Here is a 15,723-nt window from a genome sequence, read left to right as displayed (position 1 = left end):
AAATCCAATTAAAGGGCCGCCTTTTCTGGCAATCTCTCATTTCCTTTTACTACCTTTCCTATCACATGAAAAGAACAGACATCACTCCAAAATCCAATCCCAAACATGCGGAGCTGTTTTCTGCATGCAGTATCCATCAGAGTCAGCTATATTTACAAAGTATCTTCAAACATACAAGAATGTGCTTCGGGTGACATTCACACCTTGCACTGATGTGTCTGGGCAAAGAACATCATATGCGATACAAAGTGCAGAGTGCAATGTCTGCTCAAGTAATACTGGTAAATCACTGAAGTAGTGCAAAGATGAGGTAATTTGCTACATAAAATGATGGTCGAGTACAGATGTAATTGTTAGTATGTGTCTTGGGACCGTATGTAAGGTGCTGTGGGGGTTTATGTGTTCAGCAGAGTGATGGCTTGTGGGAACAGACTGCTCCTGTCTGGTAGTGCTGGCGTCCGGCAATCTGTGCCTCGCATACGTTTTATAGGTACATGTGAGGTACATCAAATCCATTAATCTATAAATGCCTCCATATAAACGCAAATGATGCTCCCAAGGTTAGATGGTAAAGGTAGTAAAATATGTCCTTGACACGAATGTGTAACCTCCTTATCATTAATATGAGAACCAGAATCACATATTTTTCATCTAACTACCTGCATGTGATGCTTGCATGTAATCTTCTTGCAAGTAAATACCTCTTAGCACCTTTCTTTCTGGTGTTAAAGTTACATTTTCCAATCTAACCCCCCCCCAAGGAGCAAGTTAGTGTTCCAGCATGTGTTACCATGGTGACGTACTGAAAAAAAGAAAATCCTCAGGGTTAAACAGTAATCATACGGCCGCAGCCTGACCTATCATGCAATATAAATGTGTATACACACACACATGCACACGCACATGCACCTTGTCCCTAATAATTCACATTCACATAATTTTTAGCGGATACATCAGATTTCAAGCAGATGATCTGGCATTACTGGAAAGTATGGTGGTTCTTTGTAATGTATCATCATAGCAAGTATCGACTAATCCGTTAGTTTCCAGAAACTATCTACGTCTTCGTTTATCAGACCCCAGACTGGAATCCTCCTAAATACTTTACCACCTTGGTGATCGTCACCGAGTACTTGTCTCAACGTTCCATTCCTCCTGAGTCTTCACTGCGTTTCAACTCCTTTATCAAGTCTGAGCAGCTTTACTGCTTAGAAAATAAACATTCGTCTCCTCACCGATGTCTTCATACCCAGATGTACTTGTGTTTTTTTTCCGCCCGCCCCAGCTGTGCCCGTCAGTGTCTTTCATGCAGTTGGTGACCAGAAAGCTGCATTACCACCTATCTCCCTTATTCCAGGAGTCTTTGATTTCTCCATTTAACAGGCTGCCGTGTTGAAACGTAGATCATAATGTATGAACATCAAAGGTGTTGCAGTCAAAAACTGTCCTCCAAATCCAGCTGTCTCTGTAAAACGGCTTAATTCTGCAAGGGGAATCCAATAATCCGTCTTTTTCTATGTGACAGGCGGTCATGTCCCAATGTGGATCATGAAGTCATCCCTACTCTTTTTCTGTAAGACTGCGCTTCTGTCACATAGGGGAATATATCTCTCGTAGGTTGTTAACCCATGCTTAAGAGTTCGCTGTGTTGGCCCAGCACCACCAGCAGTCCTCCATAAAGTGGAGGCATATTGTAACGTTAATGTCAACAAATAGGACATTAGACAAGTTTGCATTTTTTGATGAAATGAACTGACACAGCCCTTGTACCTAACACATGTATGTTAGGGTGGCGTGCAGCTATGGGAGCGGTACCATTGCTGAACCTCGGAGGAAGACAAGTGTCAGGATACAGCCAAAACAAATATATAAACCATGTCTTTATTTTCATAGTCACTTGCAGATTATTGCTTGCTAACTGCTTTGATCACGAAGAGGAAGTACAACAGGAACAGGAAGTGCTTAAAGTACAGATGTCTGTAAGGAGGACAAGAGTCTGCATGCTGGAACAACTTCACCTCTAAAGTGTCATGAAGTTTTTTAGATGCCTTTACTTCACTTACTGTTGTGCTGTGTCCTGCTTTTTAATGTGTCTGTTTTTGATTCCTCCTAACATGAGGGCCGCTATCTCTAAATTCCGTTGCACTCTTTTTAATGACAACAAAAGTCTTGAATCCTTGAAACCTCATACAGTGGTCAAGCTGTTTTTCCTGTATCGACTGCAGCTCATTGGTCGTCAGGCAAGAGGGGGCGGGCTCATAAGTCTAATCCCTTCGGTGATTGGATGATCGTGGCTTGGCTGCGCCCATTGGAGGAAATTGACAACGTGCTCACAGTTTGATTGGTCAATGAAACTGGCGGCAAGAGTTTCATCCAAGTTGAGGAATTTTCTAACCGTTTGCCCATTTCAACAGTTGGACTCCGGCTGGACAACGACAGGCATCTCCACCGGCTGGGGTTTTCTGTTTATTTTTTTTAATAATATTGTGAGAGCGTCAGGGATTTTTAGTTAGCAACATGGCCGAACCGCTGAAGGTATCGTGACTGCAGCTTTTTGAAATCTCAACGATAGAGTTCCCTCACAGCAACTCAACGATAACTACGGAAAAAATGGAAAATAAAACAAGCGGTTTTGGTGTCAGCAGGGCTGACACTTTTAACCGAATACCATTAACATTTTTTTAAATTCCGGATCGAGATTAGTCTATTATTTGATTAAAATTGATGTCTAGGTCAAGCAAGTCAGTTCCTTAGCCCTCGTTGTTAGCTGACGACGTTTCCGTTAGCAACAGAGCGACCCATATCCACGGCTGGCTTGTTTTTAGCTAAAGTTGGCCGTGTAGTGATTTTGATAATGTGTTATAATTTATTGATATGAGCTTGTCATAAGCTATAAGCAGTCAACCGAAATGGTCACTAAACGTGTAAAAGTAGCAACTATACTATTCCTTTTCTGTATTGCTTTGTGAGCATCACATGGCGTCGTCCCAGATCGCACAGAATAAACAATAAACCCAGGAAACTGGTCTGTAATTGTTTGTTTTTAAACAGTGAACAGTTCTCCACTAAACGCTTCTGTATGGCCACAATAATATAAAGTTGTGCAGAATGAATAAATATAATAAATTATATATTAAATGTCCACTGCACTTTGAGGTTGGACTATAACTTTACTGAAGCAAATATAAGAAAAAAAGCAACTTTGCACATGTCTTCAGTCCCTGAGACGGTTGTTGTGCTTTTCCTCACTGCAGAATTTTGTGGAAAACAAACCCCTTGAGAAGACAAAGAAAGATGCCAAGAGACTGTCGGTGGAGAGGATCTATCAGAAAAAAACTCAGCTGGAGCACATTTTGCTCCGTCCTGACTCCTACATAGGCTCCGTGGAGACTGTGACGCAGGTAATAGTTGTTTTCTGAGCCAGACTACAGCTAGAAAGTTTGTCCAGTGCAGATTTAAAAGACGGTGATATTCAAATTTTAAGTCGATTGCTTTTGAGACTGTACTTTTGCTCCCTCCCAGCAAATGTGGGTCTACGACGAGGGCATTGGATTGAACTCCCGTGAAGTGACGTTTGTGCCTGGACTATACAAGATTTTTGACGAGATCCTTGGTAGGCTTTAAGAAAGTCAAGTTTATGAACTGCAGGAAAATGTCTAAATTCTGAAGTTATGTATTTCCCCTTCAGTAAATGCAGCTGACAACAAGCAGAGAGACAAAAGCATGTCTTGCATTAAAGTTCAGATTGATGTGTAAGTGTAATACCTTTGATATCTTAAGATCCAACGGCCGTGCCGCGCTGATAGTCCCAGCTCAGGCTTATCTCCACTCTGTGGTGTCAAACTAGAATACGTTCCTCTTTTCCCCTCCAGGGAAAACAATACCATCAGTGTATGGAACAACGGGAAAGGTATTCCTGTCGTGGAGCACAAAGTGGAGAAAGTGTATGTTCCTGCTCTCATCTTTGGGCAGCTCCTCACTTCCAGTAACTATGACGATGACGAGAAGAAGGTGACCGGTAAGATTCGAGCCCTGAGGGTTGAGCACGTATGTGAGGTGGCCAATGTTCCATGTGTCATGTGAAAAAAAGGTTCATCACAAAATTACATATTTTTTTTCTTCTCCTGCTTAAGGTGGGCGTAATGGCTATGGTGCTAAGCTTTGCAACATCTTCAGCACTAAGTTTACGGTTGAGACTGCCTGTAAAGAGTCAAAGAAGTGTTTTAAGCAGGTAGGATGGCGGCTCAATGCCATTTGTCTGGTAGATTTTGCATCTAGGAGAAAAATGTATTATTCATGGCCATGCTTTTTTTTTCTTTTGTGTACTAGACTTGGTATAACAACATGGGCAAGGCTGGGGATGCTAGCATCAAACCCTTCGATGGCGAGGAATACACCTGCATCACCTTCAGGCCAGATCTGCCGAAGTTTAAAATGAGTATCCTGGATAAAGACACCGTGGCTCTGATGACCAGGAGGGCCTACGACATTGCCGGATCCTCCAAAGGCGTCCGTGTGTTTTTCAATGGCAAGAAGCTGCCAGTGAGTGGTTGTTGTTTTTCACTTGGACTGTATTCACGATCGTCCGCTGACATTTGCAAGCGGTATTTACCCCAAAGCTGAATAAACAGCCAATTATTACCTGAGAAACCAGCAGACTGTACACAGCCAGGTGCATCGGGTGCCGTCCCATAGTAGAATCCTTCCCGTGTTCTTCGTCAGCTACCGTTCGTTAACAGTGGTCTTATTTGAAAGTTGACTTTTTATTTATATTTTGTTACTTCTTTACTCTTACTCATCAACAAAACTAAAACATGAAAGACAAATTTTATGGTCATTAAGGTCCGCGGGGTTGCTTTTCTGCCAGACCAACAAAGCTCTAACACGGCAATGTCGTATTAAGAATTAAGATGACCGTTGCCGTGACATCCGATCCAGTGAGCCTCCCTTTGTGACCTCACTGCGTCAGCTCTGATGATGGTGTCACAGCCCGTCCCTGGCCAGGGGGCCTGACCTGAATTAAAGAATCCGAGGCTTCTTACACCCCAAATTTGACACGCTTCTCCACTGGAAAGCGTTTTTTTTTTTTTAAGCCATTCATTAAAATAATTCAATAATATTAAATATTTCTGTCTAAGCCTGCCAATCTCAAGCTCTGGGCTGGAACCGACCTCATGTTCCCCCAAGACTGATCCATTTTCATCCAGTGATGCCTTTTGAGAAGCGCCCGTTACCACGGTGTCCTTTTTGGTTTTTACAAAAACAAACGTGTTGGAGTCTGAGCCCAACAGAAGTTCCCATCTTTAACATACTGTAGTTGTGTCAGCTTGCGTTTACAATATAATTGTAAAATGATCATCAATTCCATCCCTTTCACTTTAGGTTTATCCCCTTAAGGATTTTACTAATCAACAAATGATCTATGTCTCTCTATCCCAGGTTAATGGGTTCCGCAGCTACATTGACATGTATGTAAAGGACAAGGTGGATGAAGTGGGCAACAGCCTCAAAGTGGTTCACGAGTCCGTCAACGAGCGCTGGGAGGTTTGTCTCGCCTTGAGCGAGAAAGGTTTCCAACAAGTCAGCTTTGTCAACAGCATCGCTACAACCAAGGTAATTTGGCGGCGTATTACATACCCCGCAACGTCCATATTTTATATTCGCAACACAACGAGTGACGAATGAGTGGTGGTTTTGCCGTCTGGCAGGCCAGGGAGATTTACCGCCGTCTCTGGGACTACAAAGTACCACCTTAGACACTTTTTGTGCCATTTTTTTTTTGATTTACCGCGTCGTAATCCCGGGTTTCTCTGGCCGGCCTCCCAGCCAGTTTGTATCACGATGGAGGCTTGACATTTATTCTTAAAGTGGGAGCTTCTGTTTGTCCCCCAAACCCCAGGGTGGGAGGCACGTCGACTACATCGCCGACCAAGTGGTCAACAAACTCATTGACATTGTGAAGAAGAAGAACAAAGCTGGCGTGGTCGTCAAGCCGTTCCAGGTAAAGCCATATTGTTGTTTCCACAAGTGACTGAAAGTTAATAGTCATGGGATTGTAGTGCTGACAGAACGCCACCTCTCTGTTTTCAAGCCGGTCGTCTATAACTGCAAATTTTCCTTCCCCGCCAGGTGAAAAACCACATGTGGCTCTTTGTTAATTGTTTGGTTGAGAACCCCACCTTTGACTCTCAGACCAAAGAGAACATGACTCTGCAGCAGAAGAGCTTTGGATCCACCTGTCTTCTCAGCGACAAGTTCATTAAACAGGTGAAAATGAAGCACAAGCAGCACCGAAGTCCTCCCATCTGAGCTGTAAGCAGGCAGCTAAATCCTCTTTCTGTCCCACGCAGGCCACTTCCTGCGGGATTGTGGAAAGTATCATGAATTGGGTGAAATTCAAGGCTCAGTCCCAGCTCAACAAGAAATGTTCTGCCGTGAAGCACACAAAAATCAAAGGGGTGCCGAAGCTAGACGACGCCAACGACGCGGGTACCGAGCGCTTCCTGTCAGCGTCTTATGGGTTGGCTGTAACCACGGTTAGTGACCGCAGTCCTGTGATAACTGTCTGACAGGTGGCAAGAACTCCATCGGCTGCACTCTGATCCTCACCGAGGGAGACTCGGCCAAGACCCTGGCCGTGTCCGGGCTGGGCGTGGTCGGCAGGGATCGCTACGGCATCTTCCCGCTCCGAGGGAAAATGCTCAACGTCCGGGAGGCCTCGCACAAACAGGTCGGGACCGACGTCGTTGTCAGAAGCACCCACAGAAAAAAAAAAAAAACGACTGGAGGAATCCGTCTTTGTTTGGATTCCGAGCGAACCGATGCAGAAAACTGCCGTCTCTGCTCGCAGATAATGGAGAATGCGGAGATAAACAACATAATCAAGATCCTCGGGCTCCAGTACAAGAAGAATTACAGCGACCCGGAATCCCTCAAGTCTCTGCGTTACGGCAAGATCATGATCATGACAGATCAGGTGCGATCATCTTCGATGTTTACCTTTTTTAAAATCCAAAAATTGTGATTTAACACGCGCTCCCGTCATATTTGCATTGCCACGCAGACGTGCAAGCGCATTAACAGGAGTCTGTTTGTGGCAGGATCAAGACGGCTCTCACATTAAGGGTTTGCTGATCAACTTCATCCACCATAACTGGCCGTCTTTACTGCGCCATAACTTCTTAGAAGAGTTCATCACTCCCATCATCAAGGTATCGAGATCCGCCATAACTGTGCGCCTGGAAGGCTTTGCACTTCAGCATTTGTAGATTTTAGTAGACAGAATAGCATCGTCTCAAGCAATGTGAAATAAATGTTTTTTTTCTGAGTGTGCAGTAGCCCCGAGTTTGCGATGACACTGCCATCTGGTGTCCTAACATGAGCAAACTCCAACTTGGATGAATCATTGATCCCAATTCTATGAAACCCAAGTGAAAAATAATTTGGTCCTTTTTTTTTTTGTGGCTTCTTTTAGGCGTCCTACAAGAAGAGCCAGCTGTCTTTCTACAGTATCCCCGAATTCAACGCATGGAAGGAGAGCCAGTCCAACAGCAAATCGTGGAAAATCAAATACTACAAAGGTTTGTTCTGAACCCCTGTGTGGTAGTACAGCCGCCAAGTAAGCAAGCGCTCATACCTGACCAAAGCAATACTCCTGTCTGAAGTCGTAACGTAACATCCTAATCGGGTGTCCGTCGCCTTCGTCCAACCAGGTTTGGGAACCAGCACATCGCAGGAGGCCAAGGAGTATTTCTCTGATATGCAGAGACACCGTATTCCCTTCAAATACTCCGGACCCGAAGACGATGAAGCTATCACCCTTGTAAGAATCCGCTTGCGTTATATTGAATTTCTATATAGAAATATAGAAAATGTATTGAACTCCCTGGGCGGGAGACTATCAGTTGATTTGTGTTTTTTTTTTTTTTTTTTTTTTGTGTTGTTGTTGTTGCCAGGCCTTTAGCAAGAAGAAAGTAGAGGAGCGTAAAGAGTGGCTCACCAGCTTCATGGTCAATAGACGGCAGCGGAAAGAGCACAACCTGCCCGAGGTCTGTTTGTTGCAGATATAAAGTTCCAATTAGAGAGGAGCGTAAACCTAATGTTGCTGCAGAGGATGAACTCTCGCTTCCTGCTCTCCTCGCAGGAATATCTGTACGGTCAGTCCACCAAGTCCCTCTCCTACAACGACTTTGTCAACAGAGAGCTGGTGCTTTTCTCCAACTCCGACAACGAGAGGTCCATTCCCTGCCTGGTGGACGGTACGCCAGATTTGAATTGCGATAAAAACTGAGCCTTTCAAACTTAATCTATATGTTTGCGTTCTTTTTGTTTGTTTGTTTTTTTTCACGTGCTCCTCAGGGCTCAAGCCGGGTCAGAGGAAGGTGCTGTTCTGCTGCTTCAAAAGAAACGACAAGCGAGAGGTGAAGGTGGCCCAGCTGGCCGGCTCGGTGGCCGAGATGTCCGCCTACCACCATGGAGAGGTCGGTCGCCTTTTGAACGAGACGCTCTTTTTCATTCGACGCCGAACTGCGGCGCGCTCTGTGGAAATTCGCATGGCATCCGTAGACTAATGTTATTTTGCAGTTAGTCCCGGCCGCACCGACAAATTGACCAGCAGTTTCTCATTACCGTGTAACCGTTTCAAGCCGGCAGGTCGCCGCAGATTTCCTGCCGCCGGGCCGAGCCCGAGGGCCGGCGAGGCTCGTCATGTGATGCTGTTTTCCACCGCTCTGTTTTCCAGGTCTCCTTGATGATGACCATTATCGGCTTGGCCCAGAACTTTGTGGGAAGCAATAACCTGAACCTCTTGCAGCCTCTGGGTCAGTTTGGAACCAGGTTGCACGGCGGCAAAGACTCCGCCAGCCCTCGATACATTTTCACCATGCTGAGGTCAGCGGTTTTCCCTCATCCCTTGAATCCGCGGTCGTTTCGTGCACATACTGCGTACGTGGACTTCATTTTTCACTTTTAATGGAAGACAAAGGGACAAATGTTTAGAAAATACCGAACTCAGGGATGTCAAACTCATTTTCACACTTCAGAATCATGGTTGCTCTCAAAGGGACGCATGTAACGGTAACGGTATAAATGTAACTAAATGTAACCTAATGTAAAATAAATGTAGCAACTCCTTAATGTTAAATAGCTGAATTTTTTTACTCATTCAAACCGTTACATATGCATTCCCATCTTTCTCGAAACATCCTTCCATCCGCATCGACTTTTCTGTTCCTGAACATTCACGGATCGTCTGTATTTCTGTATTCCATTTGTTGAAAATGGCATTGATGTGGAAACATTGCAATCTAATGGCGGGATGTCGTCACTTCACTTGGCTTGAACAGTGGGAAATATAGTTTATGGTCAATGCATGTGTTTATTTTGAGACAGTAAGACCTTTTAAGACACCCTCATGGGCCACATAAAATGATGTGGCGGGCCACATTTTGCCCGCGGGTCTTGGGTTTGACACATGTGACCGAACTGGTTCATGCGTAGAAGCACAACTTGTCTTTCATGAGGGATGTCGATTGTCTCTCGGGGCCTCTTTCATCCTGTCATTACAAATAAAGGGCTAAGAAGGGGGCTGTGTTTTTTAAAAACAAACAAAAGAAATGAGTATTGCTTCGCTCTGTTTAAGCTACATCGGTTTTGTGAAAAGCAACAAAGTATGATTTTAAAATCCATTTCTCGCTTTTAAAAAAATGCACTTTCATGAGCATTAATATCGGAAACCTGTGCATGGTTTAATATCTTCCGGCCGTCGATCGCCGCAGCTCCCTGGCCCGCCTTTTGTTCCCGCCGGTGGATGACAATCTGCTCAAGTACAACTACGACGACAACCAGCGCGTGGAGCCCGAGTGGTACCTGCCCATCATTCCCACGGTGCTGGTGAACGGCGCCGACGGGATCGGCACGGGCTGGGCCAGTAAGATCCCCAACTACGACGTCAGGGAGATCATCAGCAACATTCACTGCATGCTGGATGGACAGGAGCCCCTGCCCATGGTGAATGGCTGGAAGTCCCTGGCAGTGCACAAGAGCAGCGGCGGGGAAGTTCATAAAAATGAAAAACCTTTCTTTTCATTTTCTCCCTCAGCTTCCAAACTACAAAGGCTTCAAGGGCACCATCGAGCAGGTGATGGAGAACCAGTTCATGAACAACGGCGAGGTGGCCATCCTCGATTCCAACACCATCGAGATCTCCGAGTTGCCCGTGAAGACCTGGACACAGGCGAGTGGTGTTTTTAGGTGACGTTTGGAAAAAAAAAAAAAGTTGCCACCGATCGCCTCTCCGCCATCTTGACCCGACCGCCTTTTGGGTCCAGGCCTACAAGGAGAACGTCCTGGAGCCCATGCTGAATGGCACGGAAAAGGTCCCCCCTCTGATCACCGACTATAAGGACTACCACACCGACACCACGGTGCGCTTTGTGGTCAAGATGACAACGGAGAAGCTGAAGGAGGCCGAGGCGGCCGGACTCCACAGAGTCTTCAAGCTGCAGACGCCGCTGACCTGCAATTCCATGGTAGTAGAAGCTGCAGAGCTCCTTTTTTTTGGCAGGGATGTCCCGGGTGTAACCGCGCTTCTCCTCACACGTCAGGTTCTCTTTGACCACGTGGGGAGCCTGAGAAAGTACGACTCGGTGCAAGATGTCCTCAAAGACTTCTTTGAGTTGAGAATGAAGTACTACTCCCTGAGGAAGGACTGGCTGGCCGGCATGCTCGGCGCCGAGAGCGCCAAGCTCACCAACCAGGCCCGCTTCATCCTGGAGAAAATCGAAGGCACCCTGGTCATCGGTCAGTAGCCTCTTCCAACCTCTGCTCTTAAAGGAGATCGCTGTCATTCGTTGTCGGACCAAACTTTGAGGTTGTGTTTAACTTTGTGGAATTCTGCTGAAGTGGTCCCGCGCTGTTAAACGGACGCTTATTTCTATCCGTTTCCCCAGAGAACAAGCCCAAGAAGGAGCTGATCCGCATGCTGCAGCAGATGGGCTACGACTCAGACCCAGTCAAAGCCTGGAAAGAGGCTCAGGAAAAGGTAGGAGCTGGACGTGAAAGTGTAACTTTAACGGAGGCCTGGAAACTGCTCCCGTCTGAGCCACGTCACGCCTGTCCGGTGTCAGAATGAAGATTTGCAGGAGGAGGACGAGGAGGAAGCGGCGGAGGACAGAAGCGGCCCAGACTACAACTACCTGCTCAGCATGCCCATGTGGTTCTTGACTAAAGAGAAGAAAGAGGAGCTTTGCAAACAGAGAGATGCAAAGGTGCGCCGTCCAAGCGTGTTACGCGAACGCTTTCAGTAACGGTTCCCGTGTTTTGAACGGCATCAGTCGGAGGTCAACCACCCCAACCTGTCCCATTCCGCCGCAGATGACGGAGCTGAACACCCTCAAGAGGAAGACCCCGGCCGAACTGTGGAGGGAAGACCTGGCCGCCTTCTCCGAGGAGCTGGAGGTCTGACGGTCGCCTCTGTCGAGAAACGCAGCTTAGCTCAAAACCTGGCGTACTTAAGTTTCCCTCCTGTCGCTCAGCGGGTGGAAGCCAAAGAAAAGGAGGACGCCTCCATGCCCGCCGCAAAGACGAGCGGGAAGGGAAAGAGCGTGAAGGTGAAAGTGAAGGCGGAGACTATGCCCACGCCGCAAGGGCGCCGCGTCATCCCGCGCGTCACCAGCGCCATGAAAGCCGAAGCCAACAGGAAGGCCGTCCTTAAGAAAGGAGAGGGCAGGAGAGGCAAGAACATCAAGGTCGGCCCCATCAGATCGCAAAGAATCAACTTTATTTTTATTTTATTTTTTTTCCGAAATGACGACTTACACTCCTTAAGTTCTCGAATTGTGTTTTTTTTTTTTTTTTTGAATTATTATGTTGAGTTGACCTCTTTGTCCCTGCAGAGCGAGGACGTAGTCGTGAAGATGGAATTCAAAGAGGATGAAGACGCCTCCGAGGAGCTGGAGGAAGTGGGACTGATTGCTCGAGTAAACAAGACAAGAAAAGCGACCAAGGAAAAAGGTGCAGAGGACGTTTCTAATAAAGGAAGAAAATATTGGCCGGAAAGGCGCGGACGGCCCCGAAATAGCTCTGGGGATTGATATCTCAGTGCACAGCTAAGCTCTCAGTTTGAGTCCCACGATTCTTTTCGATTCGGTATCTCGTAACAGCACCGGCGTTAAATATCTTCCCTCCAATTCCTCCGCCAGAAACTCACCTCTTCTGCGCTCGGGTTTGAATAAGATACAGTAAAGGATATGTGGAATGGCGAGGCTACGGGGAGTTGGAGGATTTCAAGTACTTGGGGTCCACGGCGCAGAGCGAGGAGAGTGTGGAAAAGAGGTCAAGAAATGGGTCCAAGCAGGTTGGAAAAGGTGGAGAAAAGTGTCAGGGATACTATGAGATAGAGGTCGATTAGCCAGAAAGACAGGAAAGGTGGACAAGACAGTGGTGAGAGCAGCCATGCTGTTTGCTCTAGAAACACTGATGGTGACTAAAAGACAGGAGGCAGAGATCAGTTCTCTTTGGGAGCGACCAGGACGGATAGGATCAGGAATGAGGCCATCAGAGGGATGGCACATGTTAGATGTTCTGCAGAGAAGGTCAGAGATGGTCGGGTCGTACAGAGGGAGAGTGAATGCATTAGTAGATGGATGCTGGCATTGGAGGTCAAGAGGAAGACCAAAGAGAAGACAAGATATACTTATTGATCCCCATAGGGGATATTATTTTGTCCCAGCAACGTAACAGTTATCGCATCAATGAATATGAATATACCGTAATTTCCGGACTATTGAGCGCACCTCAATATAAGCCGCACAGGCTAGCCGATTGCTACCTCCAGCTTCCTCCTGCGCACGAAAACCGTCAGTCGTCTTCTTCTGTGTCGGAGTTGAACGGACTCAGAATATCCTGATCATTTCATCGGTCCGATGTTACGAGGATAAACGTTTTAGCGGCGTGAAGCTCGTTAGCGTCCCCCATCCAAAAAAATCCATTTATTAGCCGCATCGTTGTTTGCGTGAAAAAAGTTGCGGCTTATCGTCCGGAAATTACAGTAAATATAAATATACAATTAAAAGGTAGCAAAAGACAGCCACAAGTAAATAGACAGCACAGAGAACAACAATAACATCAAGGATAAGAACAGACAACGGAATTGGAGAGAGAAAAAAAGACAGCAAGGGTGAGAACAAAAACAGTGACAATAGCAATCACAAAAATAAACAAGATGCGAATGGACCAACATGGATAAAAATAGACAACGGAGTTTAAGGGCGTAGTGAGAGAGGATATGAAGTTAGTTGGTGCGAAATAGAGAAAAGGGTTGGATGGAAAAGGTTGATCGGCTGTGGTGACCCATGAAGGGAAAAGCCCGAAGAAGAATGGATAGGCGTTCAGATACTAACGCGATGAAGCTTCTCTGCTGCAGATTCAAAGACGGGCAAGCAGACCACCCTGCAGTTCAAGGCCGTGACCAAGAAGCCCAAGAAGAACCCGTGGTCCGACGACTCCGACGGTCAGTCTGAGAGCGAAGGGGAGTCAGAAGAAGCGGCCGCCCCGCGGGCCAAAGCTGAGCGCAAAACCAAAGGTAGCCGCCTCTCGTCGTTGCGCTTCGGATGAACGTGCTCGCAGATCGCACCTGAAACCGATCCGGTTTCATTCTTGCTCCGCCACCGGCGCATCGTCACTCGTCTTCTGTCTCCAGCCGCGGTGAAGTACGTCCTCTCGGACAGCGGCGACGAGATGGACGACTGGGTGACGGCGACGGCCCCGAAGCATAAAGCCGTCAACGGCGACGACGACGACACCAGCTTCGCCCCGGAGCAAAGCAATACGGCTGAGAGCGACGTGGACTTCCCTGAACCCAAGTAAGTATCGGTGATCCAGAGGGGACGTGACCGGGTCCCATCGGTCAGGGACAGTTACGTTGTCGATCTGGGGAAGTCGAGCGCCGAGTTTTCACCGCTACGAATTCTACCAGGAATCCACGCGGCTCACCTGAACAAGGCGTTCTGTCATTTTACATTCCCTGCGATTTGTCCGGTAATAAAACAAAGGTCGATCGGTCGTGTCGGCTCGGACGATGTCGTAAACGGTGTCAGACGGTGAATCATCTGGGGTAAGCGGATTCACCTGGAATAAAAGCCGCTCCCGGTTAAACTTAGCCAACGGATGATGCGCATGTTTAAATAGAGAGCGAGGCGACGAGATCCGACCCCGGGATCACACAAGACTCTAGAATGCCGTCTTTCCCGTCCAGATTATTTGCTTTGGTTTTCTCCTCTCCAAACGAAATCGCTTTGTTTCTGCAGGAAGAAAGTGCAAGCAAAGGCCAAGTCGCAGGTGAAAGAATCCACCAGCTGTAAGTGTCACGGCTGCATTGAGATGTCGGACTCGCCGTCACAGTTGGGCTGATTCTCTCGTGCCTGAACTTTGCAGCGCTGTCTGATGAGCCGGCCCCTGCGTCCAAGGCTCCCGTTCAACCGAAAGCCAAAAAGGCCGCACCCAAGAAAGCTGCCGTCGCCAAGAAGCCGGCCGCGTCCAAAAAGAAGGCTGCAGGTATTTAGACGAGACGTAGTTGTCCGAAGGATTTTTCAGATTTTATGGTGAGCGGCGGAATAACGCGTCCACGATCGATGCGCGCCGCCCTCAGATGTGAAGCAGCCGTCCATCCTGGAGGCCCTCTCAAAGCCCAAAGCCTCGTCCAAATCCGCAGCCAAGAAGGTCCCTTCGTTCGACTCCAGTGACTCGGAGGTCGGGGCTAAAGCGCCGGCGCCTAAGGCGAAGCCCGATCTCAAACGGAAAAAGGTCCTTAGCGACGGTTCGGACTCCGACTCCGTGGGCCTGATGTCTCGCATCAAGAACAAGAAAAACGCAGAACCCAAGGTCAGTCACTTGAGAGCGGCCTTCGCCGTTAAGCTGTCAGTTTGCGTTTTCGCAGAAGTCTGTAAAAACAATGTCTCTGATGCAGAAAACAAAGAAGTGGGAGGAAGACGACAGCTTCCGGATGTCCGACCTGGAGTCTCCGAGTCCCGTGGCTGCGGCTCCGAAGGCCAAACCCTCCCGGGCCAGGAAACCCGTGACTTACAATGTGGACTCAGATTCAGATTTTTAAACCTTTTTAAAGCTTCTTTTTATAAGGCGACAGTTCTCGTAAAGTTGTATTTAAACAGTGCACTCCATGTTCTGAATTTACCTTTGCTTTTCCGGAGCGTTTTGATCGATCCCAGAAGCTCACGTGGACTCCAGGGAAGTAGAAGCTCCCAAATCCACCACCTTGTCTTTCTGTTCCAGGTTCAACATCTCTTTATGTCTCATTTACCCTTTGTGATCTACGTGTTTGTCCTCCCTTATAAATATTTCAGTGTTTGTTTTAACCCGCAGTTTCAAAATAAAAGTTGTTTTTTCTCTATTTGTTCCTGACGTTATTACGCATAGTCGTCTAGATCAGGGGTCGGCAACCTTTAACTCCCAAAGAGCCACGTGGACCCGGTTTCCACGGAAAAGAAAACACTGGGAGCTGCAATTACTTTATGGCGTCTAAAATAAAGGTACCACTGTATATATTACTTTTTCTTACCTTGACTCTTTATATATAAACAACTATAGTGTGTTGCTTATGAAATCCACAAAGTGCTACAGAGAAGATTGAATTTTATTTATGTTATGAACACATTTTGAAAATTTTGAATTGTTGAAAGTATAACGGGTAGCCCATTCTAAAGGGTG

The 15,723-nt window shown here is 47.0% G+C and overlaps 1 protein-coding gene across 1 annotated transcript; it reads left to right on the top strand.

Moving 5' to 3' along the window:
- The first annotated feature begins 2,417 nt into the window (after positions 1–2,417).
- On the top strand, positions 2,418–15,406 carry top2a (DNA topoisomerase II alpha). The gene is made up of 35 exons (XM_086140333.1): positions 2,418–2,535; positions 3,255–3,401; positions 3,523–3,613; positions 3,689–3,752; positions 3,873–4,018; positions 4,134–4,231; positions 4,330–4,542; positions 5,440–5,613; positions 5,900–6,001; positions 6,130–6,267; positions 6,351–6,489; positions 6,573–6,730; positions 6,851–6,976; positions 7,101–7,211; positions 7,475–7,580; positions 7,713–7,822; positions 7,956–8,048; positions 8,144–8,258; positions 8,359–8,480; positions 8,741–8,889; positions 9,777–10,008; positions 10,100–10,234; positions 10,329–10,529; positions 10,605–10,800; positions 10,950–11,041; positions 11,127–11,267; positions 11,374–11,457; positions 11,535–11,747; positions 11,895–12,012; positions 13,424–13,582; positions 13,700–13,862; positions 14,307–14,356; positions 14,434–14,553; positions 14,648–14,880; positions 14,966–15,406. The coding sequence occupies exons 1-35, from the start codon at positions 2,518–2,520 to the stop codon at positions 15,107–15,109; spliced, it is 4,701 nt and encodes a 1,566-aa protein (XP_085996459.1). The 5' UTR covers positions 2,418–2,517; the 3' UTR covers positions 15,110–15,406.
- Positions 15,407–15,723: the final 317 nt, after the last annotated feature.

The sequence above is a fragment of the Fistularia commersonii genome, chromosome 33 (genome assembly GCF_037954325.1).
Source record: "Fistularia commersonii isolate RoL2024-O1a breed Wild chromosome 33, RoL_Fcom_v1.0, whole genome shotgun sequence".
Classification (NCBI taxonomy): domain Eukaryota; kingdom Metazoa; phylum Chordata; class Actinopteri; order Syngnathiformes; family Fistulariidae; genus Fistularia; species Fistularia commersonii.
The sequence above is the reverse complement of the archived record's forward strand: the minus strand, read 5'-3'. Positions and strand labels throughout refer to the sequence as shown.